General features: G+C 39.1%; 2 protein-coding genes across 3 annotated transcripts in view; one reads left to right on the forward strand and one right to left on the reverse strand.

Moving 5' to 3' along the window:
- The first annotated feature begins 582 nt into the window (after positions 1 to 582).
- tpt1 (tumor protein, translationally-controlled 1) lies at positions 583 to 4,343 on the forward strand. Its single transcript, XM_028590792.1, has 6 exons — positions 583 to 697; positions 1,454 to 1,521; positions 2,624 to 2,808; positions 2,929 to 3,034; positions 3,217 to 3,333; positions 3,934 to 4,343. The coding sequence occupies exons 1-6, from the start codon at positions 670 to 672 to the stop codon at positions 3,934 to 3,936; spliced, it is 507 nt and encodes a 168-aa protein (XP_028446593.1). The 5' UTR covers positions 583 to 669; the 3' UTR covers positions 3,937 to 4,343.
- A 786-nt stretch (positions 4,344 to 5,129) lies between these two features.
- LOC114563857 (general transcription factor IIF subunit 2) overlaps positions 5,130 to 27,523 on the reverse strand; it is a 54,584-nt gene continuing 32,190 nt past the window's right edge. For both annotated transcript variants that reach the window (XM_028590789.1, XM_028590790.1), the window contains exons 5-8: positions 12,142 to 12,223; positions 7,274 to 7,373; positions 6,276 to 6,419; positions 5,130 to 5,430 (exon numbers count right to left, since the gene is read on the reverse strand). In XM_028590789.1, the coding sequence (XP_028446590.1) occupies positions 5,299 to 5,430; positions 6,276 to 6,419; positions 7,274 to 7,373; positions 12,142 to 12,223 (458 nt within the window). In that variant the 3' untranslated portion in view covers positions 5,130 to 5,298. The remainder of the gene's footprint in view (positions 5,431 to 6,275; positions 6,420 to 7,273; positions 7,374 to 12,141; positions 12,224 to 27,523) is intronic.

Here is a 27,523-nt window from a genome sequence, read left to right on the forward strand (position 1 = left end):
TGTTTGAAAGATTTCCTTTTGAAATGTGTTATATTTGTCCCTGCTTATAGAAACAAACACACAGGCTGCATTCTCCCCAAATATGCATGGTCACAGTTTACAGTCTAAACATCTCATCACAGGCTGTAGTCTTTATATAGGCATGTGCAGTGAGCAGCTCAACCTCAAGTAATCTTTCTTAAACTATAAGTTTAAGTATTTTTGAGACAATTGGTTTACACTCAACAATGGTTTTATAGGCTGATTAAATCTTGACAAATTTTAAGACATAAAGTCATTAAATGGAGGATTCCTTAGTTCACCACTGGAGGTATAAGTATTTAAGCCTTCATGTTGGGAAATACATTTTCGTATGCATATATATATATATATATATATATGCATACGAATAAATTATGAGAAAGTAAGCTTAACATAACTTGAATCTTTTTTTCTGTCCTGGCAGAAATAGGTTTTTCCTAGTAGATCGATAGATTAGGTTAGTGTAGTACCACCTTCGGCCACATGTTGAAGTGGCAGCAAAGGTCAGAGGCAGAGACCATCCCACGATGACGTCGGGCAGGATGTAAATGCGGTGCCTCGCGGCCCCTTCGGTCTTTTTCCTCTCCAGTTCTGTTAGGGTGGCAGGCCTGTGCTCTGTCTCTGAAGGTTTAACAACGAAGCAGCAAAATGATCATCTACAGGTGCATCATCAGCAGTAAGTCGTCATGTTCAGTGTTGTCTTTCGTGTTTATTAGGTAGTTGTTATAGTCGCGACGGTTATTTTGGCTGTGTTATGTTAATGGAGGGAGTTGGCCGGCAGGTTAGCTTACAGCTAGCTGGCTAACTCGTGTTGTCGTCGTCTGGAAGCTAGCGCTAGCCACATGCTAACCAGAACTCTATGACGATAAGCAGAAAGTCTGCCGGTGTTAGCCTGTTAGCCACATAGGTTAGCCACCCTCTCGAACGATGCTGAGGCCGGTTAGCTTTGGCCATGGTTCAACTAACGTTACCGATACGTTGGCTAGAAGTGTGACTACCGGTGCTCTAATATAACTGGAAGCTCTTAGCGGGGATACATATGATATCATACAATGCCATAAATTTGACGTTAGTCGTGATAAAATAACGAAGTATACATGGCGTTCAGCATCATGTAACGTTAGCTGTTAATGTTAGCTGCATCTTTTATTTATGGGGGGGATGTCTGACTGGCAGATTTCTCTAGAGTTAGCGTTAGCATCGCTACTGGGAAAAGTAGGATACCTCGTTAGTTCATCACTAACTTTATTTCCAGATAAATATAAAAACACGAGTTGGTTGAGCTGCTACTGAGGAATGTAACGTTAAGCCTGCTGTCCAGTGTGTGTGCATATAACGTTACGTAAAGTTACCTTCTAGTTCATGGCGCAACCAGATGGGAGCCCTAGGATTTGCTTTGTGTTCATCAAGTGTGACTATGCTTCTTCCGCAGATGATGAGATGTTCTCGGACGCCTTCAAAGTTAAGGAAACCGAACTCTTCTATGAAGTTGAAGGAAAGGTGAGTTGGATGGAATTGATTTTATATTCAAACTGGGGTGGTTTTCTTTCCACCTGGTTGGCCTAATGCAAGGCCACAATGAAAACGACATTTTACCACGCCACCCTGTAGCTAAGCTATGCATTGCACACATGTTAAACATGTATGAGAAAAGTATAAATATGGCACCAAATGCCACCCAGTTTTTCTGACCTAGTCACATATGCCATTGTGTAACTTTTGTGTTGTATGGGGCAGGTGTGTCTAATAATTGAGTGGGGGAAAAATGTGTATATCCCCTTGAGGGATCAGTAGCGTATCTCAATCTTATTCACTGGTCGTTGTTTAAACATCTGTCCTTGAGGCAATTCCATTTCACGGTCATTGACACAATTTGCAGGCACATATGTGACAGTGAAGGTGTTGCACCAAGGCAAATCGAGAGGAAACATGTTTGTCAGACCCTTAACATGAGACAAATCTGTTGTTCATTTACTCAAAGCGTGTGAAGCCATGCATTTGATTTGTAGATATATCCGTCGTTGTACAATTTGGTTTTAAATAGTTTTTCTTCCCTCAGCTGAGATTAAGGTTTGTATATGTGGTGACTCATGTGATCAGTGTTCCTTTTGTGGCTGACTAGGTCTGTAGTGATGTGAGTGGCATTGTCTTTACATGAAATCACCACATATGGGGTGTGTGTCAAACACACACACACACAAAAGGAAGTTGTCATGGAATTTAGTTAATGGTTCAAAGCTACAACTCTGCTTTGCCCACAAAAGTATGCCATCAAATACTGAATATTACATGCACGATTTAAAGAAGTTGCGATTGGGGATGTTACTTTGTCCGTGTAACATCAGGTTTAGTTTGAGCGTTTAAAAAAAAAAAAAAAAATCTGATCAATTTGGGAATTTAGTTTACCTACCGGTTTTCCGACTCATCCCCACACCGTTAAGCCAAATGTGTAGCTATCGTCAGCTGTCTTGCCCTCTCATTGTCAGTGATTCATCATATATATGCGTGTGTGTGTGTGTGTGTGTGTGTGTGTATGTCTGTCTATATGTGTGTTCTCCGCCCTCATGTCTCTGCCATCTGCTCCCCTGTTTGATGCGTCTAGACCGTCACCAGGACAGAAGGCTTCGATGAGGCTTTAATTTCGGCCAACGCCTCTGCAGAAGAGGCGTCGGAGGGCACTGATTCGACCTCAGTCTCTGGCGTAGACATCGTCCTCAACCACAAACTGCAGGAGACGGGCTACGACAAGAAGCAGTACCTAAAGCACATGAAAGACTACGTGAAGGCGTGAGTATTGGTTCCGTAGTTTCAGGTTTGATTGGTGCGTCCTCAACTGTAACCGTGTGCTACATTGGATCTCATCCAGACTGAGAGTCTTTAAAATGTCATTTTGGTTTTCCTGTCCAGCGTTAAGGCCAAGCTGGAAGAGACCAATCCAGGGAGAGTGCAGGCCTTCGTGGAGGGCATCACACCAGAAGTTAAGAAGATTGTGGCTAATCTCGGCAACTACCAGGTATTATTTATTAAGAAAAACGAGGTCTGTGTACAAACTCATATTGTAAAGCACCCAATATCGGCTCTCTCAACTGCACCACGTAGTTATGGTCCGTTATCTTGACTGGCGTCTCTAAGGAAAGCTGAGGCCGCACAATTTTGCCAATCGTCTTCTGACGTGTCGTCTTTGTCTCCCTGCAGTTCTTCACAGGAGAGTCGATGAACCCAGATGGCATGGTTGGACTGCTGGACTACCGCGAGGATAACATCACGCCATACATGCTGTTCTTCAAAGATGGTCTGCTGGTTGAGAAATGCGTAAGTACTCTCCTCCAAATACAGTGTCCTTTTTAGTAACTATTTTTCATTATTGTGAAAACATTTTGGCATGTCACAGTAGCATAGGTGTAAATCATCGTAAAATGAATGATGGTAGAATTCCATTTAGCTGGTTCAGTTTTAGGGTCTTGGTATGGCTAACTGTCATGGCTTACAAGGACACTTGAATAAAACGGAGAAATTAGTTTGTGGGGGTTTCTCCTGAAAATACTACCAAGCCTTAGGCTGGAAGTTGCTATGGGCTAGTGAAAGTGCAGTGTGAATTTTACAGCCCTTGGCCTAGGACCATGGTCTTAAGAGAATGCAGTGTGTGAAGGGCTAACCTCTTTAATTTCAGAATGGGGAAAGTGGTAGTATCAGTCCTGTGAAGTGATCTGCATGCTGTCATAGTTTTTACATAGCACATTTTAATTGGGTCTCACAAAGAATATATTAATGAGGATCTCTGGACATTTACAGCAGCTAAAGAGTAGAGGGCTTCAACAGAATCCCTTTAGATAACTCATATTCAGCTTAACCAGCAGTTTGTCAGTTTAAGAAATTCAGTATTCTCCACTAAATAAGTGTTTTTTCTTGCAGTAACCACCTGGAACTACATCTGCTTTTCAATTGGCTGCTGTTTCCCAAATGGGTCAAGAGCGGACAGAAGGGGCGCTATTTTGCATCAAGACAGAACAGAAACATACGACACCATGCCCAGGGCTGGGTGAATCAAACACCATTGGTCATTGAATACTGTCAACATTTTTTTTCCTTTTTTGGCTTTTGCAGTGTTTGATTTTCATCCCAGGATTGGCCCAGTTTTTGTGAAAATCAGGACAGTGGACTGAATGAGGATGTTTTTTTTTCTTCTGTCTGCGTACTATTTTAGCAATGATCTATAATATTTAGGTTGACCGCCTCAGACATCTTATGGTTGCATTAAATACGATTCCATCGACAATGAAAATACTTCTGGTTTAATTTGACAATAAAATCTCGTACCACCACTTTGTTTTGCTGTATGTTTGTGGGATGTTGTGGGCTACATTCAAAAGGCAGCTTTTGTGCCAACTTAATTTGTGGAGTTTAAAATTTTGCATTACTGCAGTCTTTTAAAGGTGCAGCTGCAAATTTTTTGGCTCTTCTAAAACTGAAATTTGCTGATCTAAAACTGATCAAGGATCCAATTCCACTGTTTTAATTGAGGATACACCGTTCATAGGGAGAACCCATCAGGACACAACTAATCCACTGTGGCTGTCTTGTATAAATCAGTTTACATTAAAGTCAAATCAAAACGTGCTCTGATCTCACCATAATCAACATGAGAAAACACTGACACAAGTGGTGTGCGAGTCAAACTCAACATTCTTGTTTGAAATATCAGCAGCAGTAGGTTCCTTCCCTTTATAGTCTGGCTATATATATATATATATGCATGGCAAGAGAAGTTGAGAAAGTTAAACTACAAAAAGACATTTACTGTGATGGGTTTTCTAAATAAAGTGGATCCCTAATGACTAAAAGATGAAAATAGAGCTTTTTCACAAATGTTTTAACTTGTCACACACAGGTGTAACTTACATGAATTGCAACGATACGTTGCAATAACCGGAACAAAGTCTTCGTTCTACCTTGCTCGAGTTCAATGACTAGCAGGAGAGCTGTGTGTCTTGTTTATACATAAACCAGTTGAAAGAAAAGTTCACATAACTTCATAAAACATTTTAACATACCATTAAAGATTTTTTTTGCCACCTTCCACTTCAAGAGTTTCCAAAAAACTTCATACATCACTATGAACAATGTGTTTATTCATGTTAAAGTGCTGTGCTCGCTAATAAATAGCAAACTTCACAATGATAATGTTAACTTATTACAAACTCAAGCATAACCAATAAACAGTATTTCCTTTGTGACATCTATATTCATGAAGTCAGTCAAAACAAATGTGAACAGGCACTAGGCCTTCTGCATCTCCTCTTCCTCAGCGGCCTGGTAATGTCGGTACTCTGGCTTCAACTCCCAGGTGCTTTTGTGAGGCCCCTTGCTGTTGTACGTCCCGATTTCCCTCATAATTTCTTTCAGGTATGTCTGGAGAGAAAAATAACAGATTATGACAATCTGCCTATATCAGCTGTATTTGACATATGAATGTAAGACACGTGTGTTGCATTTTTGTGTATACCTTGTTTTTAACAGAACAGACATAATATGAATGTAACAATTTTGAGGTACCTGTTCTTTAAGTATTCCCATTTTATACATCTTTTAATAGAATATTATTTGAAAACTATACTTACTGGTTAGTCTACACTTCAATTTAGAATAATACAGAAAATAAACAACAAATAAATTAGGATATGTCATTACATATTGACCTTCCCCGTATATAAAAGTAGTTCAAAATAGCTCAATCCAACACAACGCTAATGTGTACTACTGAGCAGGAGCGGTGCTGTGTTAGAGACCCTACTCTCCAACGACCACTGGGGGGCTCCGTTGAGCTTGAAGGTGACGTGTGCCAACTGCACATAATGAATCCCCGGGTTTTCATAATGGGCATGTCGGTTACTTTAGTTCAGTTAATTTGAGTGTTAGCCAAGTGCTTTAGGAGAGAAACGATGGTGTGGAGTGTATTGCGGCGCTTGACTCCTACTCAGCCAATGGTTATGCAATCACTTGCAATCAGAGGAAGAGGAGGACCTCAAGGTCTCATCAGCACCTACACATAGCTGTTCTCTGCGAGCTGGAACCAATCCACTGCACTGTATCGATTCATCCCATGTTGTGTGTGTGCGCACGTTGGCTCAAATTCAGCCACAAAAGATAGTGTGAACAGGCATGAACGTCATTCAGTGGGTGACTTGTTCCAATTTAACAAAGCAAGGTGGATAGTGGGCAGGTGTATTGTTTTTGTGTGTCTGTGTGTTTCTCACCACAGGTTGTTTGGTGATGTCCACCAAGTCCTTGATGTTGTAATACTGGTGCTTCTCAAAGGCAGAGAAGAGCATGTCCAACACGACCTGCCACTCGGCCCTCACCATCTTCCCCTCCGACTTCTTCTTCTTCTCGTGCTCCACCTGGGAATCATACGGAACGTTAATACTACTGATGTTAATATTAATAAATGATGACACTTGTAATATTACAAATTTATTATATAATAAAGTTAATCGGACCCTTTTGGTTTGATTCCAATATAACAATTTGATTATAATCCATAACATTCTGAATAAAAGCGCTGTAAAAGCCTGACTATACATGTCAATTCACTGTATGCCTGTGTCTAAATGTTGACCTGTGATAAATTATGATAACATAATGTACGTTTTAAGTTCCTATTTATTTCTGTACTTTTTTAAGATTCACGTTACATTAAAATTAACTGAGCATATATTTTCTTATTTTTACCTGGTTAAAACGGTAAAAAAAAAGATTTTCTTTGTACTTGTAGTTAATTATGCAGAAGATATTTGCACATTATAGGATTACTCTAGCAATTTAGTATTGCACTTTCATTAAGTTGGCGGACCTACAAAAGACCGATCGAAAAGAGAGAATTTTTAGCAGCAGAGATAGTGTTAATGGAGTCTCAGCTACAGGTGAAGGCCCGAAAACACTGGATTCTACATTCCTCCTAATTCAATAGCCTTGTTGCATCGTTGCCTGGTACATCAGGTAACTACGGTAGTTTGTAACACAAGCTTTTTGCTAAAAAATGAGTAGTCTCCGAGCCCAAGCAGAGATAACCCTGATGACATCATCAATATGTGCAGGTCAGTCCTGCAACAACCTCCATTACTTCAGTGCAACTGGTTTTTAAATCATTTTGGAACAGTTCACTTTATCAAAAGGGTCATACCATGTTTCTAAATCAAACTGATCACACAAACATATACATATAATATATATACACAGTATATATAGATCTCACATTGAAATCGTGATTGGCCACAGGCTTGAAGACGGTAGTGACGGCTCTCTCCAGCTGCTGTGACAAACGCTGAGGCTTGGTGGATGCTTTAATCTGCAGCCTGACACACACACACACACACACACACACACACACACAAAGTTTTCTTTTTGTTTCTGTGATCCAACTTGATCTGTGCTGACAGATGTGCCTGCTGGCATGGAGACAACTGGCAGCACCTTGAGGTTAACCCTAACCATTAAGTAATGGGGATGGCAGCTGCTCTGCTTTCTATTTATTTATTGGGTGAATGCTGATTCACAGTATTGTTATCTGGTTGTTCCGTACAACTAGAGCTGGGCAATATATTGATATTATATCGATATCGTCTTAGATTTTGGATATCGTAATATGACACCGTGTTGTCTTTTCCTGGTTTTAAAGGCTGCATTACAGTAAAGTGATGTACTTTTCTGAACTTACCAGACTGTTGTAACTGTTCTATTTGCCTTTACCCACTTAGTCATTATATCCATATTACTGATTATTATTTATCTAAAATCTCATTGTGTAAATATTTTGTGAAAGCACCAATAGTCAACACTACAATATTGTTGCAGTATCGATAGAGGTATTTGGTCAAAAATATCGTGATATTTGATTTTCTCCATATCGTACAACTTTCTATCAACTACTACTACTGTACAATGACTTTTTAATCACTATTTTTTATATTATTTATTTCAACTTACTGTACTACGACTTTTTAAACACTATTTTCGACATACTTTGACTTTATCATGTTTTGTTTCGACTTTTTTTGACATACTATGCTATGACTTTTCTCGACATACTCTGACCTTTTCCGACATACTATACTATGACTTTTTGATGATGTTTTTCGACATACTATACTATGACTTTCTGATCACTGTTTTCGTCATACTATACTATGACTTTTTCGTCATATGGTGGCAGTAACTCAGTCTAGGGACATCTCTCCATTTGTGCATGTATAGGTCCTGAGCATGTGTCTGTATTTCCGGCCTATGTGTAGTGTGTTTCTTTCTTTATTTATTTATTTAAACAGGGACAATGTACAATATACATTAACCTTAGACAGGAGAGATGCATTATACCAGGTTGTAGCACTTAGCTAGTTTCCACCTGTAGTCCCTGGGCAGGCTGATGTCAACGAATAAAAATAATACATTTATCCCAAAACCAACATTAAAATGATCACACCCTTCATCAGCATTCATTTACAAATATGCTCCCACATACACATCAATTACTATATTACTATTATGTGAACATGTTTGTTTTAAAAGAAGCCATTATTTGGCCCGTAATGAAAAAATTTTCTAACAACAGAGTGAAAAAATATGTAATTTGCCCAATATACATAACACAACATTACATTTGATTTATATTAATTATATATACACACAACATATTGTCCATATTTGTGTATTTATAATAACAGTAACACATTAATATGTGTGTGTGTGTGTGTGTGTGTGTGTGTGTGTGTGTGTGTGTGTGTGTGTATCCTGAGTGCATTTACACCTGTAGTTATAGCTGTCTACTTGTGATTCGATTGCTTAGGATTTTAATAGTGGCAAAATAGTGGAGCAAAACATTTGAACCCCTATCATGTATTACTCTTTATTTTGCATCATTCATCCCTTTCCCACTTTGTTAGCTATTTATACTGCTTCAGCTGTGTTCCATGCTTAATCAAGTCTTATTTACGAATCTATACCTAATTCAAGCCTAAAACATTTCCACGTCTTTCATTCATTAGGAGTTTTATACAAATTGTAAATTATTTTCGTACTTATTATACACAGCTGATTGAGATTTCCTAAATTTGACTCACCCATTTCCTATTTTACCAACTCATTCATTACTCTTTCAGATACTTTTAAAGCCGGCAATTCAGTTTAGCACCAGCTTTTACAAAAACTTTCATAAAATATTGGTATTATTCTGCTTTTTTAAGACATTCCCATTTCCACATTCCCTACAACTTAACCTTCTTACATATTTTATCCATAAATTCAGTGTAACAACAGCTTTTTAAATATTCCACTTTCGTATTCATGTTACTGGTATTATTCAACATTTCAATGAAATTCATTCTAATTAAAATCATTCCCACTTTTCCAACTATTCTCACTACTTCACCTTCTTCTTATGCAAATATGCCACTAATCCAGTTTAGCTCTAGCAATGTAGCTTTTCGTCATTCACAAGCATTTTCTGCAGGAAATGCATTTTCTAGTTTAAACTGATGGCCCTACAAACAGCAAAGGTTATGAGCAAAGAAGAAAGGTAAACACAAAAGCACTGCAGGTCTGATGTCTTGCCATAATTACCATTATATATCAATAAAATATACAGTTCAGATTTCTATCTTAGTGTTACCTACAGTGTATGGCGGTCGGCACGCCTCTGTTTGGAGAAGCAGACAGGAGTAACTGTGAGGAAGCTCTATATACTGCTGCGGACGGGAGCTGCAGCTAAACCTATTGTTGCCAGTTTTAGGCAGTCCCCATGTTCTGCGGGGTAAAATTGCTCTTTTTGTCAATGTTTTAACCCTGCGTGAGCACAGCCGTCTTTTCTAACCAACTGGTTTTAGAAGTGCCTAGGTCAAGGTATAAACGGTGGGGTGATCAGGCTTTTGCAGTTGCTGCCCCGAGACTCTGGAACAAGTTACCCCCTGATATTCGCACTATCACAGATGTAGCTCTTTTTAGGTCCAAAGTCAAAACGTATCGGTTTCATCTGGTCTTTAATACATAGCAGTGGTGTGACAATTTCATTCTTTTGTTTCTGTGTAACCTTTTCTGATTTTACTGTTTTCTATGTTCATTTTTTATATTGTATGACATGTTTCTGATGTTAAGCACTTTGGATACCTGCTGGTTTTTGTAAAGTGCTATATAAATAAATTTTGATTGATTGATGGAATGTAGTCTGGTGGCTTTGACGAGAGCATTGATTTATTTTAAGTTAAGACTAAAATAGGTTTAGCTGCTGCCCCCCTCCACAGCAGTACATTTTTTAGCTTCCGTGCCTATCCTCCTGCCTGCTTCTCCTAACTGAGCCATGCAAGCCGCCACATACTGTAGGTAATACACTGGCAGGAACTACTGAAGTGTTTTGTTTTTTTTAAGCCACTGCGGCGTTAACATTGTCGCATGTAGCTACATGATAACGGCACTAAAATGTAATTTTGGCTGTGTTGTTAAATTCTCCCCAATTCTGAGTCACATTACTCCTGAACCATTTTCTGTTTATGTAGTATTTGGTTTAAAAGCCTTTACCTGCGATTTTTGACGGTAGAAAGTGCTGTTTCATTCCACTACAATCTAACGTTAGCAAGTAACTGCATGCTATCTCGACATAGCTGTAATCTTGGCGGCCAATGCTGGTCATTTCTCCCCTAATTCCGGTCACTTTACTGCCGGGACTGTCCGGTTGTGTAATATTTGGTTTAGAAGCCTTTATTGGGTATTTTTCAAGTCCTGCAATATACTCCGTTGCAGTAGCTCCAGCTTCAACTAGCTAGTTAAACAAAACTGGAGACAGGCGCTCCTACAGAGGTTTATTTTTTTTATTTTTTTTTTACATTAAAGCATGTAAACATGTTCTAGTACAAATACAAAATACAAGTTTTATCCTGAAAATGCTATATAATAATAGTTGCCCTTTAAAGCATTTAATTTTTTTGTTTAGTTTCTATTAATATTTGCATTTATGCGGCCAGTCAAAATCCCTTGATCTACAGTAGGAACCTGTGGTGAAGCTTCTACTAAAACTGTTCTTGAATTGTGTCCACGCACGCAGACGCCACCATGACAACATAATGTCCTGCATATATGCATAGGTCCTGTAGCCTGCCATGATGGAGGCATTTGTCAGCTGCCACTCAAAATTACCAAACCAGAGTGAAAAGACTTTCCTTGTCCAGTCAGAAATGAAATACAATTAGACAAATCTAAGTTCATGTGCTCTACAGTACACCGCAGTACCATCCTGTAACGTCTAAGGTCAGTAAAGTGTTTTCCTGTGTACTTACTTACTGATCTAATGGCTGACACAGAAACGGTCTCAAACACTGAAGCAAACTGCGTTGTGTGTTTGCCTTGGGTTGTATTGTAGCAGTGCATCTGCCACAGTGATGCGGTTGCTATAGCAATACCATGCACTAACGAGTTGGAATAACAGATTCCAATGAAGGGGGGACAGAAACCATTTAAAAAGGCAGAGTGGACTCGAGTGTTTAGTGTACACAAATGAACAGTTGCTGCGAGGCCCCTGTCAACACGTCTAACTTTTCTACTCCAGTTGGAATTAATTCACAACACTTGAACACATTTTGTGTTGTCCAGGGTTGAAAAAAACAAACGCTGCCCTGCCATTTGTGTGCTCATTATTCCACTAATTCTAAGAATAATCCATCAGTAGTTAGCGCCATCCTTTACTGTAATGGAAATGCTTTGACATACAATGAATATATACATTAAAGTATTACACACTGCATATCGAGTTTTTTGAGGGGTGTAGTTAGGTTTTTATAATATACCAGAAGCTTCCTAATATTGACATTTTTCACATGCTTTGCAAAATTATGTTTTTATCCGGTGCCAGTTAAAAGCTGCTGTGCTTTTTTACTATATTGATACTGGAAAGTTCGAGGGAGTGAAATAAGTTTGATTGAAGTTTGAAATAAGTCAGTTATTTTTTTGTTATAGACCGTTTTTAAACATCCATTTGCTGAATTTTAATTTACAGTATCTCCCATTCTTTGCTACATTCCATTATGCTATCTATTCAATCATGAGGTGTTTCTGAGCTGAACAATCTCAAAGTTTACTCACTTCTTCAGCTTCATGTAGTTGTCATTGACGGCCGGTCTGCATTCAGCTCTGTGCACCACCATCCCCTCCAGACTGATTTCATCTACAACAAAGACAGTGACTCAGCTGCTTAATCATGATCCAGACACATGCACACAGACAAACGGAGTTTGTTGGAGGAAAAAAAGAAAAACTCTTTAAGTTCCACATTTTGTTGTTGTAAAATGCCAAAGCTATATTGTCAATGCATTATATTTTTATTCTGTTATTATATATAACAGGACCAATTCTGCAATCATACAACCACTGTGAGTTGTGCAGTGATGACATGGGAATCTATCCCATCTCTACCATTCAATATGACAAGAAGCACAAGACACACACACACACACACACACACACACACACACACACACACACACACACACACACACACACACACACACACACACACACACACACACACACACACACACACACACACACACACACACACACTCTGGCTTCTCAAATGTGACGATTTTCTGCTTTGCTCTGTTTTATGTCATTGTCAACTGAATATCTTTGGGTTTTGAGCAATTTTCACTATTTTCTGACATTTTATACACCGTATTATTCATTGAAAAGAAATCAACAGATTAATAAAAAATGGAAATAATCATTATTTGCAGCCCATATACATTGTGTTTTTCTTAGCCTCCATTGCAGAGCTAGTTCATCAGGTACACATAGCTAAATACAGTACGAAACAACAGTCTTGTAACAAACCCTACATCCATGAAGCTTATCATCGTTAGTTTTGTTTGTAAATAGATTATAATTAAAAACAAGTTATCATATAATATTAGGCAATGCAACTCAACAGAACCACAATCGATTCCCTATGACACAGTGTCAACACAGACAAGCTCAGGTTCAGGCTTTGGCTGTAAAACCTGTGTTCAGAGATGAAGACTGCAATTTACCAACGCTCAGCCATCCAATCTGACACAGCAGGAGTGGATCTGCAAGGACCACGTCATCCAGTATGGTTTTCTATTTTTAACCAATGTGCAAAAATGTGTAATTAGGTGACTGGTAAAATGTAACAAACTCTTCTGGTCCAGTCAGTCAGCGGAAAGTAACGAAGTACATTTACTTGTACTTAAAAATATGTGATATTTCTGCATTAAAATGTCGCAGAGTTCTCCTCCTACCCAATGTGGCCGATGAGGTAGAACGGCCGTCTACCAATTGGAAGGTCGGTGGTTCGATGGCCCCAGTGTGTGAAAATGTGTTCATGTTTATCTGATGGGAAAGTGGCACCTAGTCACCTAGTATTTTGGTCTCATCTGACCACATGACTTTCTCCCATGACTCCTCTGGATCATCCAAATGGTCATTGGCAAACTTAAGACGGGCCTTGACATGTGCTGGTTTAAGCAGGGGAACCTTCCGTGCTATGCATGATTTCAAATCATGACGTCTTAGTGTATTACCAACGGTAACCTTGGAAACGGTGGTCCCAGCTCTTTCCAGGTCATTGACCAGCTCCTCCCGTGTAGTCCTGGGCTGATTTTTCACCTTTCTTAGCATCATTGAGACCCCACGAGGTGAGATCTTGCATGGAGCCCCAGTCCGAGGGAGATTGACAGTCATGTTTAGCTTCTTCCATTTTCTAATGATTGCTCCAACAGTGGACCTTTTAACACTAAGCTGCTTGGCAATTTCCCCGTAGCCCTTTCCAGCCTTGTGGAGGTGTACAATTTTGTCTCTAGTGTCTTTGGACAGCTCTTTGGTCTTGGCCATGTTAGTAGTTGGATTTTTACTGATTGTATGGGGTGGACAGGTGTCTTTATGCAGCTAACAACCTCAAACAGGTGCATCTAATTTAGGATAATAAATGGAGTGGAGGTGGACATTTTAAAGGCAGACTAACAGGTCTTTGAGGGTCAGAATTCTAGCTGATAGACAGGTGTTCAAATACTTATTTGCAGCTGTATCATACAAATAAATAGTTAAAAAATCATATATTGTGATTTCTGGATTTTTTTTTTAGATTATGTCTCTCACAGTGGACCTGCACCTACGATGAAAATTTCAGACCCCTCCATGATTTCCGAGTGGGAGAACTTGCAAAATAGCAGGGTGTTCAAATACTTATTTTCCTCACTGTAAATGCAGTCCATTCACCATTTAAACCAGTAAATACACTGAATAAAGCAGTTTCACCTTACAAATCAGTGCTTGGCACGTGTGGCTGGATTCAAGCTGCCGCAAACGTTTGCTCAGCAAGTTTCTCTGATAACTTAAGATACAGACGTCCGGTTAAAAAAAATAAGTTTAAAACGACCATGATCTAAAAAGCGCATTGTGAAAATGTAGCTTTTAACCGGATAAAAAGTCAATTTATGACAGCTTCTGGTAGATAACAACGGTGACGCATGAGCAAAGGGGATATTGCGCCATTGACAGGCTACCAAATGACACAGAGTGTGTCCTTGATTAAAATTACAGAAACATTTGGGATAATGTAAGTACACTCAACAACATATCTAACACGGGTCTAGTCATTTTTAGACATTTTAATGTGGAAAAGTTACATTAATCTTTAAGTAGGATTTTAAATGCAGGACTTTTTTTATACTGTGGTATTGGTACTTTTACGTAAGTAAAGGATCTAAATACTAAACCACTGCCAGTAAGCCTTTCATAAAGCATTTACAACTCCTCTCTCAATGTGACCCTTTTAGCTTTTTCTGACTGATCTTGAACATGGACTTTTCATTTGTTGCATTTATTTTTCAAGCTGTTCTTTCATAAGGGCCTTTTTCCAATTCTTCTATCTGTCCAACCCACAACCTTTTTCCAAAAACATTTGATGCCACTTCTGCTCCTCTCCATCAGTATTGAGAGCCGCTGTCATGGTTTTCTTTTTTTTTCTTTGCAGATTTTGAATCCACTGTCCAGGAAAATGAGTCCAGTTGGTGAGCGTCGGCGTTATATTGGCAGCAGCTCGCTCTATTGTTCATTGTTGTATGACTTGGCATGGTTTGTATATCTGGACACATAAAAGGTCTGAGAAGCCGCTACATTTCACACCCACCAGTTTACAATACCAGCAGAGAGAGACGCACTAAAAGGGCAAACAGAGAGAGAATGTCCACAGCGAGCGGTAGAGGTCAACAAACAGGTAGTGAAGCATTGAGGACGAGGGAGAGAGGCTGTCCAACTTATTTAAACATTCTCTTAAAATTCCATAAACAGTTAACGATCCTCAGGTGTGGAATCCTGTTGGTAAATCATCTGGGAATACGTGCCAATTGACTCTCTTGTCTTCACACTTCCCTCACTCGCGCCTTTTCCTTTGGTCTCCCACTGAAAACGTGGGGGGAAAAATGCAAAGAAAAGATGTATTTTCCTCTCATGCGTCATCTGAAGCAACGTCAGTTTCTGATGACGCTGGCACAGCAGGATCACCTGTCAGTCGGTTTCAGCTGCTCTGTGTTATCCTAGCTGTGTTACCACAAATAATAGGATTATAACAAGGGTGCAAATTACCACTGCTTGTGCTGTTTTTGTTTTATTGATGTCCTTCTACATGACTAGGTTTGTCAAATCACAATTAAATTTAACTGTACATCATGTACTGACAGCAAAATTCTTTTGTATTCATTCATTATTTTTGTCTCCATTTATTGAAGTTGTGCTTCTTAAGTTTTAATGAATAATAATTGGAATGCCAGAACAGGGGGAACTAATTTGGTTATGTTAAAGTGGCTATATGTAACTTTCAGTTTGTGTTGATTCTAGCAACCGCTTTGGACAAAAGTGATAGTGTTTTTACCACACCTGCTGTCGTAAGGCCTTTTCTTTACAGTATTACCCACTGTATATTACTGAGTTAGCGTAACGGGGAGGTCATACAGCAATGTTTTGCTCAGACAGAAAATAATTCATTTACAATAAAAGAATAAGTTACAGATGCATTGTTGCATTTTCCAGTGCTGCATACGGTAACTTAGCCTTCTTTGTAAGAGCTAAACCGGGTAACGTTTTCACTGTCACTGTGTCACAAGCCATAGCATTAAGAGTTTGTTGAAGCAACCAACGTAATAACAACTTAGATTCATATAGCGCATTTCATAAAACCCACGGACGCTTTACACAAGTAACGTTACAGGGGGACAAGGGAAGAAAATAGTAAGCCAACACAAACACGGAGTAAAAAGAATAGAACGTCAGCGCTTAATGGAAGGAGGATGTAATTTAATGTAGGCTACTGACGTACAACCACGTCGCACATTGTAAAGTTATTTTATAAATGAAATAAGACATATTACATAGCTGAGGGCCAATTCGGGTGGGTTTTGAATCATTTACAATCCCATAATTGTCTCCATGTGTTGAAAGCCCAACTGAGTGTGCCTGGCATTATCACACGTCATCTTTCCCTTTTAGCTTTAAGTTGTTCTTCATTTAATTTCTTTCTTTTCTGTGATGGTTCTACCCCAGTATCACCCATAACTACAGCAGGTAACTTCTAAAATAACATTAAAAGGGAACTATGCAGTTTCTTTAACTTAATTTACTTTAACTAAACAGCTTTGGAGTCAATGGAATGGTTATATGACTTTTTTCGAGTTGAATGGTGGTCGTCTCGCTCCCCCTTAGCGCCTGTGAGCGGAAAAATCACCCTTGCAACTTTCTAAGTCTAACTAATTGCTTCACGGCACTGCACACATACAGGAACCGGCTAGCTATAAGAATAAAGTAGCGATGGAGTTTTTCACACTATCGTCATGGCTGAGCCAGCAAAAAAAGACGCAGAAAGCTAGGAAAGAATTGTTGGAGGAACAGAGAAAGAGGAAACGGCAGACTGACCGAGCGAGGAGTCAGACACAAGTAAACATAGGAGCTGCCAAATATCTATTCCAAAGCTGTAGGGGGGGGGGATCTCTATAGAGAAACCTGCGAGCAAAAAGCAAAGAAATGGCCAAAACTTCATAGCGGCCTTTTAAAATACAATTAGGCCTATATAAAGAAATATCCTGCTTCCTTTTACCTGGCTCAAAAGGCTTGATACGCTAACACAGGCTTTCTGGTGTTACAAAGAAATCTGTGACCCGTCAGAATGTGTTACTGTAGTGCCGTCTACCTGCCTCAAATCATTCTGTGACTTTGTGGGAAAAATCCAACCCGGGCAGAGGCCGAGTTAGTCTCGTTTGCTGTTACAGGTCATTTAAGAAAGACCATTGTATGAAAAATGAGCTTAAGAAATATTACATACAGTCACTTTAAAGGTGTGTTTGGTATAAAAACTGAAATTATTAATATATTCCATATATATTTAAATTACACGGTAGACAATTAAAAACAGATAAATAAAAGTATGAAGCTTTGGGTGCAAAAGCAATACTTTTCGATTCATTGTTGTCGGGTTTTTTTCATAATATTTGTTGGCAATAAAACTAAAGAATATCGACAGCCTTATCTTTAATGCTAAAAACCTTGAAAAGCTGAACAAATGTAGGTAACACAATCACCATAGTAACTATCACATGCCACCTGACATCATGTGTCAGGCAACATTCCATCAAGAGTCCGCAAGACTCCGTCTCAATCTTGAGGCAACAAATGCTTTGCGGTACGTGTCACAGATCACACTAAAGTTCATCTTTGCCTTTTCCACAAATGGATGCAATTATGTGCAATTATTGGTTGGTGAGTGCCAGAGCACTTGCCAGCAACATATCTAAAAAACACACCCACACACAAAAAACATGGGTGCACACCAACATCCCTGCTGTGCACTAGTCCTGGTCTAACACCATGTTTGACTTCATGAAAGCCATTAAGAAATTAGGACCATTTCCTTCCTGCAACTCAAGTCTTCCTGTTTTCTCTCCCCAGGATCCAGAGGGACACTGTATGAAAGAATGAAATGTATTTGTAATCATAGAAAGACACATACTGTAGATAGATAGAGCGAGAGAGAGCGAGAGAGAGAGAGGACCAACATTGGATGTGGACTGACCACAGCATGGGTAGCTCAAGGCTACTGTGAGTGGGAGGAACACTTAAGATAAATAGTAGACTCACACACACGTTGGCTTCAATATAAAACTCAAGTGCTAGATCAATGTTTTGGTCGACACCTTCAGCAGACATCCTCCTGATTCCACTACGCACCCTTCATTCAAAGATGCATTCGATTTTATATAAAGAAAAAAAAAGCTGAGGCTGAGATTTAAAATCACACCAATAAAATCACAACTGTGTTGATGCAGCCACATGGTAGAGTTGAATTATGTCAAGCAGCTGCTCCTCTTTTCAATTATAAATACCACAGACGGTCTTATAACACAGTGATATAAGAGAATTTGTCAAATTAACCAATTTTCTCTTATCTCAAATTTTTTACGAAATAAAATATTCAAATGGTCCAGACATATCGTACAAGTCATGTAGAGAAAGTCTCCAGAGGGTGAAAACACTGTTAGATTATTCACGTTCTTGCAGAGAGTTGACATGATTGACACTGTATGTTACACTTTAGTACACTTTATGTTAAAATGATAGCTTATTCTGCAGGGTCTAAATGCAGGTCCCTGTCCAGACTGATATCCTCCATTAACAGACAATGTAACATCACCTATAATGATGTTGTACCAACTGTAATGAAGGAATACCATCAGGGGAAGAGAAATGGATTACCAGGTCCATTTCTGTAGCTTTATTTGTGTCATGGTACAGCGCTGTGATGACACACCATTGACAGCTGTCGTAATGTTTTCTCATCGTTTTAGGTCCCAGTTGAATTTTTGCGTGAAAGTGAAAAATGTAACCAGATGTATGTGGTATGATGTCCAAAACAGTGGCAGAAGATGTCAGCCTAAATGCACTTCGATCTTGGTTTTAACTGTAATCAGTCTCCTCCCACATTGTTGTGTAACACACAAACTTGCTCTCTGCCTGCCAACCATGTTGTATTCTAAATTACAAAGGACTCAATTTAACACAAATATGTTAAAACAAAACAACAGCAAGCCAGTGTAGGCTTGCAGCGGTAATCTGTGTTTCCGGTGTTACACCAATCACATTACTTGCCCACCAACTCTGTCGTATTGTTTTTATAGAAATAATACCCATTTAGATAATTTTCGCATATCAGCGACCACTTAAATACTAAGCAATACACTACAACAATAAACTGAAGTGTCTGCTCTTAACAGCAACACAGAGTAGCAGTAAGGTAGTAAGGAGAGTTTACCGACAAGACGATGGTGGAAGATATGGTGTCAAAGCGATAAGCAACAGGGCCTATTCGGCAATATTTAATAGGGAACCTGATAACGTTAACGAGGCAATCTGTAAACTTGGGTGGCCGCCTCCCAGCCGGACTGGGTTCAGATGCGTCCGGCTCCGCAGTGGAAGCACGCCCGGAAAGGCCAGAGATCAAAGTAAGTGCTCTGCAGATATTGAGCGTCATTAGAAAATGTTAGACAAAATTGTTAGGTGTAATCTGTCACACCAGTATTGTAATGAGTTTATTAACCAGTGGGAAAAAAGTGCTCACCATGGCATCCCTAGTGCATACACATATTACGAAGTACTGAATCTAGATGCTAATGAGCCCTAAAATGTGACACAGGGTTCGTTAAACTGTCTCTATTTCTGCCACTGAGTGTAGATCTACAAGGGGGCTGGGGGCGTGGGATTTAGACAGAAACACAAGGATTCAACCAAAGAGCACTATGAGACAATATGTGTTGGGTGGACCTATACATCAGCTCATGTCACAATGATGCAGCTAAAAAGGGCAAATATACTGCGAGTTGCAAATCAATAAATCAATCAACCCAACTTCAGAGTTTATATCACGACTCTGTTGTGGTTTAGATGTAAGCATTTTCAGAAGCTGCGCGTCTTCATGTAGTCCTGGTTTTTATGTTTCAATAATGAGTATTTAATCAATTTTAGATGTTTAGTTTCCATTGCTGTTTTTCACGCTTCAACTGAAAATATTCATAAACACTATATTACTCCTACAAAGACCCCCTACTTTAACCCCTTTTTTTAACTTTTGCACACCAATTTTATTAGCAGAAATTATGCTTTTGTGTCATATATGTCTGTTGTACATTGTGAAATTACTTTTTTATGTTAAGAATAAGTCTTTGATTGTATGTCAATTTTGAATGAATATAGGTATTCAGATATATAAGCATGTTAATGTTACGCTTCAAAGATGCTGCTTGAGTATAAGGAGACCCAGCATGTTAAGATAGCGAAACGGAGAAAAGACCCTTGTGTGTATTGGCTGGAATTGCGGTAGATCATTTCCAAAATCCACAACGGAGCTAAACCATGAACACATTGCATCCAGTGGAACTTCTGGCCCCCAAAAACAATCCTCAAATCAGTCTCCAAGTTGAAATCTGCAATCAAGACCAAAGAACTGAAGACCAAAAGATGCTCCAGTTAGACTAAATCAGAGACTGACTGATGATTAGGAATATGTGATTTCATAGTAATGCTGGCATATTTTCTCTGTAAAACAACCATCAATTACTGCACTTCAGACACACAAACCAGCAGAGTAAATAAAGAAGTGTATTAAAGTTTGCCATAGTAACACAGTGATCAGGGTCAGGATAAAATGACAGAATCTAATTAGGCAGTTAAGAGCTTAATAGGCAGTCTAATACAAGGGAAATCAGGAAAACATTAACAAACAGGTAGATGGAAAAGCCAAGACATGTATCAACTGTATTGAACTGTACATGTCAATATGCATTTAACTAATTCTTTGAGAGCAGAGAAGTGAAAAATGGTTGAGTTAAGACTGTAGGAGGAGGAGAGAGACAGACGCGAGGGTGAGGAGGTCACTCGTCCACCCCCTCACACTCATCTCTTACCTCCATCTGCTCCGAGGCCCTTTTCCTTAAAGCTCTGACCTTCCTAATGTTAAAACACAACAAACAGCTCGCCGCCCACCAGGCCACCATCCACCATCATCGTCTCTGGGTAAACTATCCCTCTTCATCTACGTTTCACTATATATCACCTACAACCACACCGAGCCTACATAAAATACCCGATCTAGAGCAATAAATAAAAAGATAAAAAAATACGGTCAAAAGACCTTCATCAGCATGCAACATGGATACTGCGCTTCAGTATTGTCAAACCATTGCAGCCACAGTTCTTCCTTTTTCTTTTCAAGGTTTACTAACCTTAAGCCCCATTCAGTTTCTACAAAAGAATTTCTTTCTCACAAACTCAAGATCTGATACATTGCATAAGCTGCTTCTGTTGCTGTGCCTGAAGCTATTCATGCGACTCTGGCTCTCTCTGCTCCCAGATAACTCTCCTCCTCCTCTCTCTTTTGGATGATTTCATTGCTTCTCTAAAACAACTCTCTCTTGCCTCTGATCTTGGCTCAGATCCGACTGAAAGCCTGGTGACCTCCTTGTTGGGGTTAAAAGGCCAATTGAGATTGATCTTTGAGGTGGTTTTAGCTTTCAGGAATAGTATCTAAATAATTTTTGAAAGACATGGGGCCAAGAGTATAAACGATGCATATGCACAAAAGACATAAGTTATAAGCACTTTTAACAAGTCTAACAACACATCATGATCTCTCTCTCTCTCTCTCTCATCAGGGCCCACCCTTTTCTTCACTCGCTGTTTTGTCAGGTGCTCATATTCTTTCATTCATATTCATGTTCTTGTACAAGTATTGTGCTGCCCATGTCAACCCACTCATTTACCTTGAAAACAACCAACAAAAATGTAGTTGCAAAGACACATTTCCAACTTGGATGGTTTTGTTTGAATTTATTTACACTGAAGGTACTATTTTATTTCCCTGTGTTTATAACTTGTCATAGTATCCTTTATTGTAACGCCCTTCTAAACTCTTTTTTTAAAATAGCAATCTAAACTACATCATTACCTTTCCCATATCACTGCTGATGATTAACTCATCACATAAACCTGTAAACCGGTTTATGTGATGAGTTAATGATACAGCTGCTATAAAAAGCATAATGGTTGTGCATAATGGCAGCCGCTCTGGCCTTGTTAGAGAGCTTCGCCAATGCAACACAAATGGGGAAACTGCTAATTCTCTGCCATTCTTTTCTTTGACAGGTCTAAAGACTGGGCACGCCTACTCTATCTGTGGTTAACTGTAGGAGTGGAAATCAGTCTTGTGCATGTGCACCCAGTTTGATAATTACTGAAATGTGTAAAACAGAAATGTATGTATGCACGGCTTTAGAAATCGGATTAAAAGACATGCATTTTTCTTAGTATAAGCATCTGGTACATGTTAGGGATGGATCATGATTTTCATTCAATTATAAATAATCAGATAGTTTATGCGACTATTGTCTTGTTCTTAAATATTTTCCTGTTTTTACCGGCGTCTGGTCGTAACACGGTAGTATCACCGGTAGAAGCGGCAGTAAAATGTGGGCGGCACGTTTAGTTCAGTTCTTTTCCGCAGAGCATGTGAGCGGAGCGTGAGAGAGCGGGGAGCCTGAGGCAGCTTCGCGAGGAGCGGAAATTCTCACCGTTCCACTCCACTCACGTAGCATTTGATACAGCTCTGTGAGATGATCTTCAAAGAATGATCTAATAGTTCCCAGTGAACATCAAGTAGTCTTTTTGCTTGAAATGCCCATCCCTGGTACATACACATAACTCGGTCCTAATACGTCAGTCCCTCCAGAAATGTGGAATCTTGCAATCAAATTCATTTGTGTGCCTGCACATTACTCTATTAGGTATAAAGTGCAACAGAAAAAGTAAAATTGACTCTTTATATACACACACACAGTTGTGACCGTCTTGTCTACACATGATGACAACATGGAAGCAATAAAAGGGGGGGGGATGAAGGCAGTGATTGGATCTCCAAATATAATTTTCCATTAGAACTCATCTCTACCAAGCCCAGAGGCTGCTTCATTAAGGAAATTTAATGATTCCATTCATTAACTTTGAAGAGATTTTTCCGATGTCTGTAACTGCTTTCAGCCCACTCATTTTGACTGTAACATGTAAAAAATAGGCTTCAAAGTGCTTCTAACGCAGAGAGAATTGGTGGGCAATTTAATTACCGGTACTAGTGGTTGATTTCTCACCCTTAAAACATATTGGCTGTTGGCAAATCTTTCAAAAAGGCTGCAGCATGGATTTCAACAAGGTAAACAGAAAATTATTTTAAGATTGCAGAGCAACTTTATGTGACTGGACTACACACAGTTTAATCTACCCTCCAAATGCAGAGTATCAATGTTGCTGCCACATGCGGTTTAACATAGAGAAACTTCAAGCTTGACAAAGCCTGCTGAGCCTAGTTACTGTTGCTAAGATGTTATTGGACAATCTGTGTTCGAGGGAGGGGTTTATCAATTAAAAAACCTTGTCACTGTATTTTACCTCCGGCAACATGTCTGACTTTCTAGGTCTCATGCCTCCACAACTTAGATTTTTCTATATTGCGGTTTCATTTTTAACAAGAGTGTTAATCCTTTCTCACTGATGTTATATGATTGCAGATCACTATAGATTTCATGCGTTAATATGTAAAGTGGTTTAAAAGGTTTGTACTGAACCTCCTGACTACTCACATTTTGCAACAACATTCAAGCTTTATATCAAAATTCAACATTTTAAAAAGTCCATAAAACATTATGCAGACCATGTGACAATAATGCTCCACTGAAACCCAGGGCAATATGTATTCTTTACAAATAAAATGCTGATATCTTTAGATTTAACTTTACCTGACACACACAAAGACTCTATACATTAGACAGACTTCCATAATGAATAAAGCAAGTGATTGACAGCTCTGCGCTCATACAAGACCCTATTTTAAGTGGTTGCCATGCCAGCTTCACAGCAGTCAGCGACTATATGTTACACCACAAGCTCTTAGAGCAGCTCTATGAATAATTTATCACTTTTAAAAAGGAGAGTCCTTGCTTGCAGCATTTTGGGAAATTCGATTTGAACGTCCTAAGCTTTCAGTTGATAGAGACACAACAGCTGTGACAAACAGATTCTCACTGACTTTGAAGATAACAATTGTACTTGATGTGCCAGTTTTAATGAACAGGAGGCAGAAAGCAGGTCAAACCTCCCACAATCCTCTCCGTTGCATCTTGGCCTCGTTTGCAATTCCAATTGAATGTTGTTGATGATGATGCCACTAATCACTTATGATTAGAAAATCGCCATGGAGACAGAGAGAGCTGTCACTCTGGGATCTTCCCCCAGATAAACACAAAACACCGTATTTTAGTAACCAGCTGGGCTTAAATTGAGTGTTTCAACTCAAACAAAGTCGTATTCCTCTGCAATGCACCTCCATTTAATAAAATTTTAATACATTTTGAATGCTCTTGCACACAGAAAAAAACACACATTTAAATGTATATATATATATATATATATTTATTTATATATTTCTTCCAGATATATCTTTTTTTTTTTTTTTTTTTTACACAGGTACAGTTTTGACACATCACTACATTTAAATGTGTTTTTTTTCTGTGTGCAAGAGCATTCAAAATGTATTAAAATTTTCATTTGAGAGATCCCAATCATGAAAAAAATACCATCCCTTTTCCGGGCAAACTAAATAAAAATAAGGTGATCAAACTTTGTAGACTGCAAACCTGAGCAACAGGTGTGTTGCATTTGTGCAACAGGTTGTCAACTACCTTAAGAGCTAGTGCTGTAAATGGAGGTGCATTGCAGAGAAATACGAATTTGTTTGAGTTGAAACATTCAATTTAAGCCCAGCTGGTTACTAAAATACGGCGTTTTGTGATTATCTGGGGGAAGATCCCACAGTGACAGCTCTCTCTGTCTCTATGGCGATTTTTTTTTTTTTTGACTTAAAAATGCAAATTTATGAGAGCTAATGAGGTCTCTTATATTGACCAAGAGCAATCACAGTGTTGTGGTTCTAATTTTGTCCCGTACAGAGACAAAGAGCATCTTCTGAGATAAAAAAATTAAATAAAACATCTCATTGATCTATTGTACTATTTACAGCTGCTGCTTTCTTGTTAGCTTTAACCTTCAAACACACATTTGATTTACTTCAATTTCTCTTTGGAGCATTCTAAAGTGTATTTAAGTTTCATAAATACGGGCCAAGAAAAATATAAATTGTCTCTCCTCTTTCATCTGCGCTGCTAAATAAACAGCTGCAGGCAACAGCAGCTTCAGTTCTACATCTACTTTGCATGTGAACGGACGGCTGAGAAGTGGTCTCAAGTGTGATCCCACAGACTTTGAAAAAGGCAAGATCGTGGGCGCAATGAGGGCGAATCCGAGCATCACTGAGAAAGTACAGTTGCTCTTTCTCAACTATATGGACCAGAACATAATGCACCTTATACATTTTTTGCTAAGTGAGAGATGGTCCTTGATAAGAGGAGCATTAGTGGTTTGAGGCACACAATAAGAAGTTACCAAACTATGAGTGAATTTAGGGGTCAGAAAGTAGCATACACCCATTAATGTTGGGTAGTTGCACAAAGCTCTTATGTCTGTAGGGTCAGTATTAATACCAAAGCCATCAAGTTCATTTTTACAGTCACTCTTACAACATGTAGAAACTGTTTTCAATGGTCCAGTGAGGTACTAAACAAAAGGTCACTTTCTATCTGGACACATCTCTTTAAACTTTCCAACTTTCATGATGCACAAAAGATTTTGCAAGTGCTAATGCTGTTACTTTATAAACCACATTGTACTGCAGACATTTTATTCCCCCACAATTCTACATATATGTTCGAATTTTGGGTATGTGTATATAAGCTCCTCTGTACTTATTTATAACCGTATTATTGTAAATCATTACTACTTAAAAAATGTGTAACAGCTCAACTTTCTCACTGGCATCTTTACATTTGAATGTATTCTAATTAAAGCTGAAACGATCAGTCGATTAATCTACTGAAAATCAATTAGCAACCATTTAGATAATCTATTAATCATTTAAGTAATTTTTTAAGCAAAAATGCCACACAAAAAAAAAAATCACTGGTTCTAGCATCTCAGTTGGGAATATTTACTGGTTTACTTTGTCTTTTATGGTAATAAACTGAATATCTTTGGGCTTTAGACTGATGGTGAGACAAAACCAGACATTTGAAGACAGCATCTTGGACTGTGGAAAACTGGGATGGACATTTTTCACAGTTTGTTGATGTTTTATAGACCAAACGATTTCTAGATTAATTGAAACAATAATCTGCAGATGAATTGATAATGAAAGTAATCGTTAGCTGCAGCCGTAAGTCTCATCTAATCTATCATCCCAGTACCCTGCTACTTTGTCTGTGATGTTCAGGACAGGAAGTCATAATCAGGGAAATACTTGAATTAACAATATTTGACCACCGAGTAGACTGAGACACAAATATCCCTGCAAAGCACGCCCACCGTCTCTGCTGCACTGCAGTGACATAAACTGCCACGATCCAGGTATTTTGTCATTGCCAAACTCCTGTAGCCTAGAAATCTAGACGCATCCTAGCGGCAGCAAATGTAATTTGCAGCCATGGTCAGTCTAGCAACTCTCTGTTGGCTTGTGAGCCGGTGGGCGGGCTTATGGCTGCTGCTGCTGGAGAACAGCAGTCTTTCGGCTTTGGCCGCGACTCTGGAAGACTTGGAGTTAAGCTTTTCTTTGAGAAAAGAACAAAGAATGGCTTACAAAAAAAGGAAGATGCGTTCGGAGTTTTGCCGACCGGTCACGGCAAAAGTTGAATCTATCAACTAGCTGCGCTACCTTCTTCGTTGCTCTGCCTGTTTGTAGCACTATCCTATTACGTTCAGAAGGAATTTGAAAGACAACCGTTTATCCCACCCCTCGGATTGAGCCCTGCCAATGGTGAGTTCCCAGACCCAACATCTTGATGTGGGTCTGGCTTGTCAGGCTAAGACTCCTGTGCAAGTGCTGATAAATTATGCAAATTGACAAGCATTGCCTTCCTGCTGTAAAAAACAAACAAACATCTGAAGTAGGTCACAAACCATCTTGTTGGGGTCAGATCCAGCATAGACATACATTCTGAGTGCAGGTTATCCATCTGACTGTTTGTGCATGTGTGTTTGTAAAATAAGAAGTCCATGCACAGTACAGAGAGTTTAACATAAAAGCATTTGTTTTGTGCCATTTTTTACTTGCCCCATGGTTTTGAAATTTCTCAAAACGATGCCTGAAGAAATACTGAGAAACATGAAATTATACACACACACAATCACTTAAGTAGTTGTAGCAGTGGATATTTAACCAAAGTTAGCTGCGGAGGAGACCAACAACCCAGCGCTCACTCCAACAGAGCCCGGCAGAGATGGGACAAAGTGCCTAAAGGAAAGTCTGCTCTGC

Source organism: Perca flavescens, chromosome 11, assembly GCF_004354835.1.
Source record: "Perca flavescens isolate YP-PL-M2 chromosome 11, PFLA_1.0, whole genome shotgun sequence".
Taxonomy (NCBI): domain Eukaryota; kingdom Metazoa; phylum Chordata; class Actinopteri; order Perciformes; family Percidae; genus Perca; species Perca flavescens.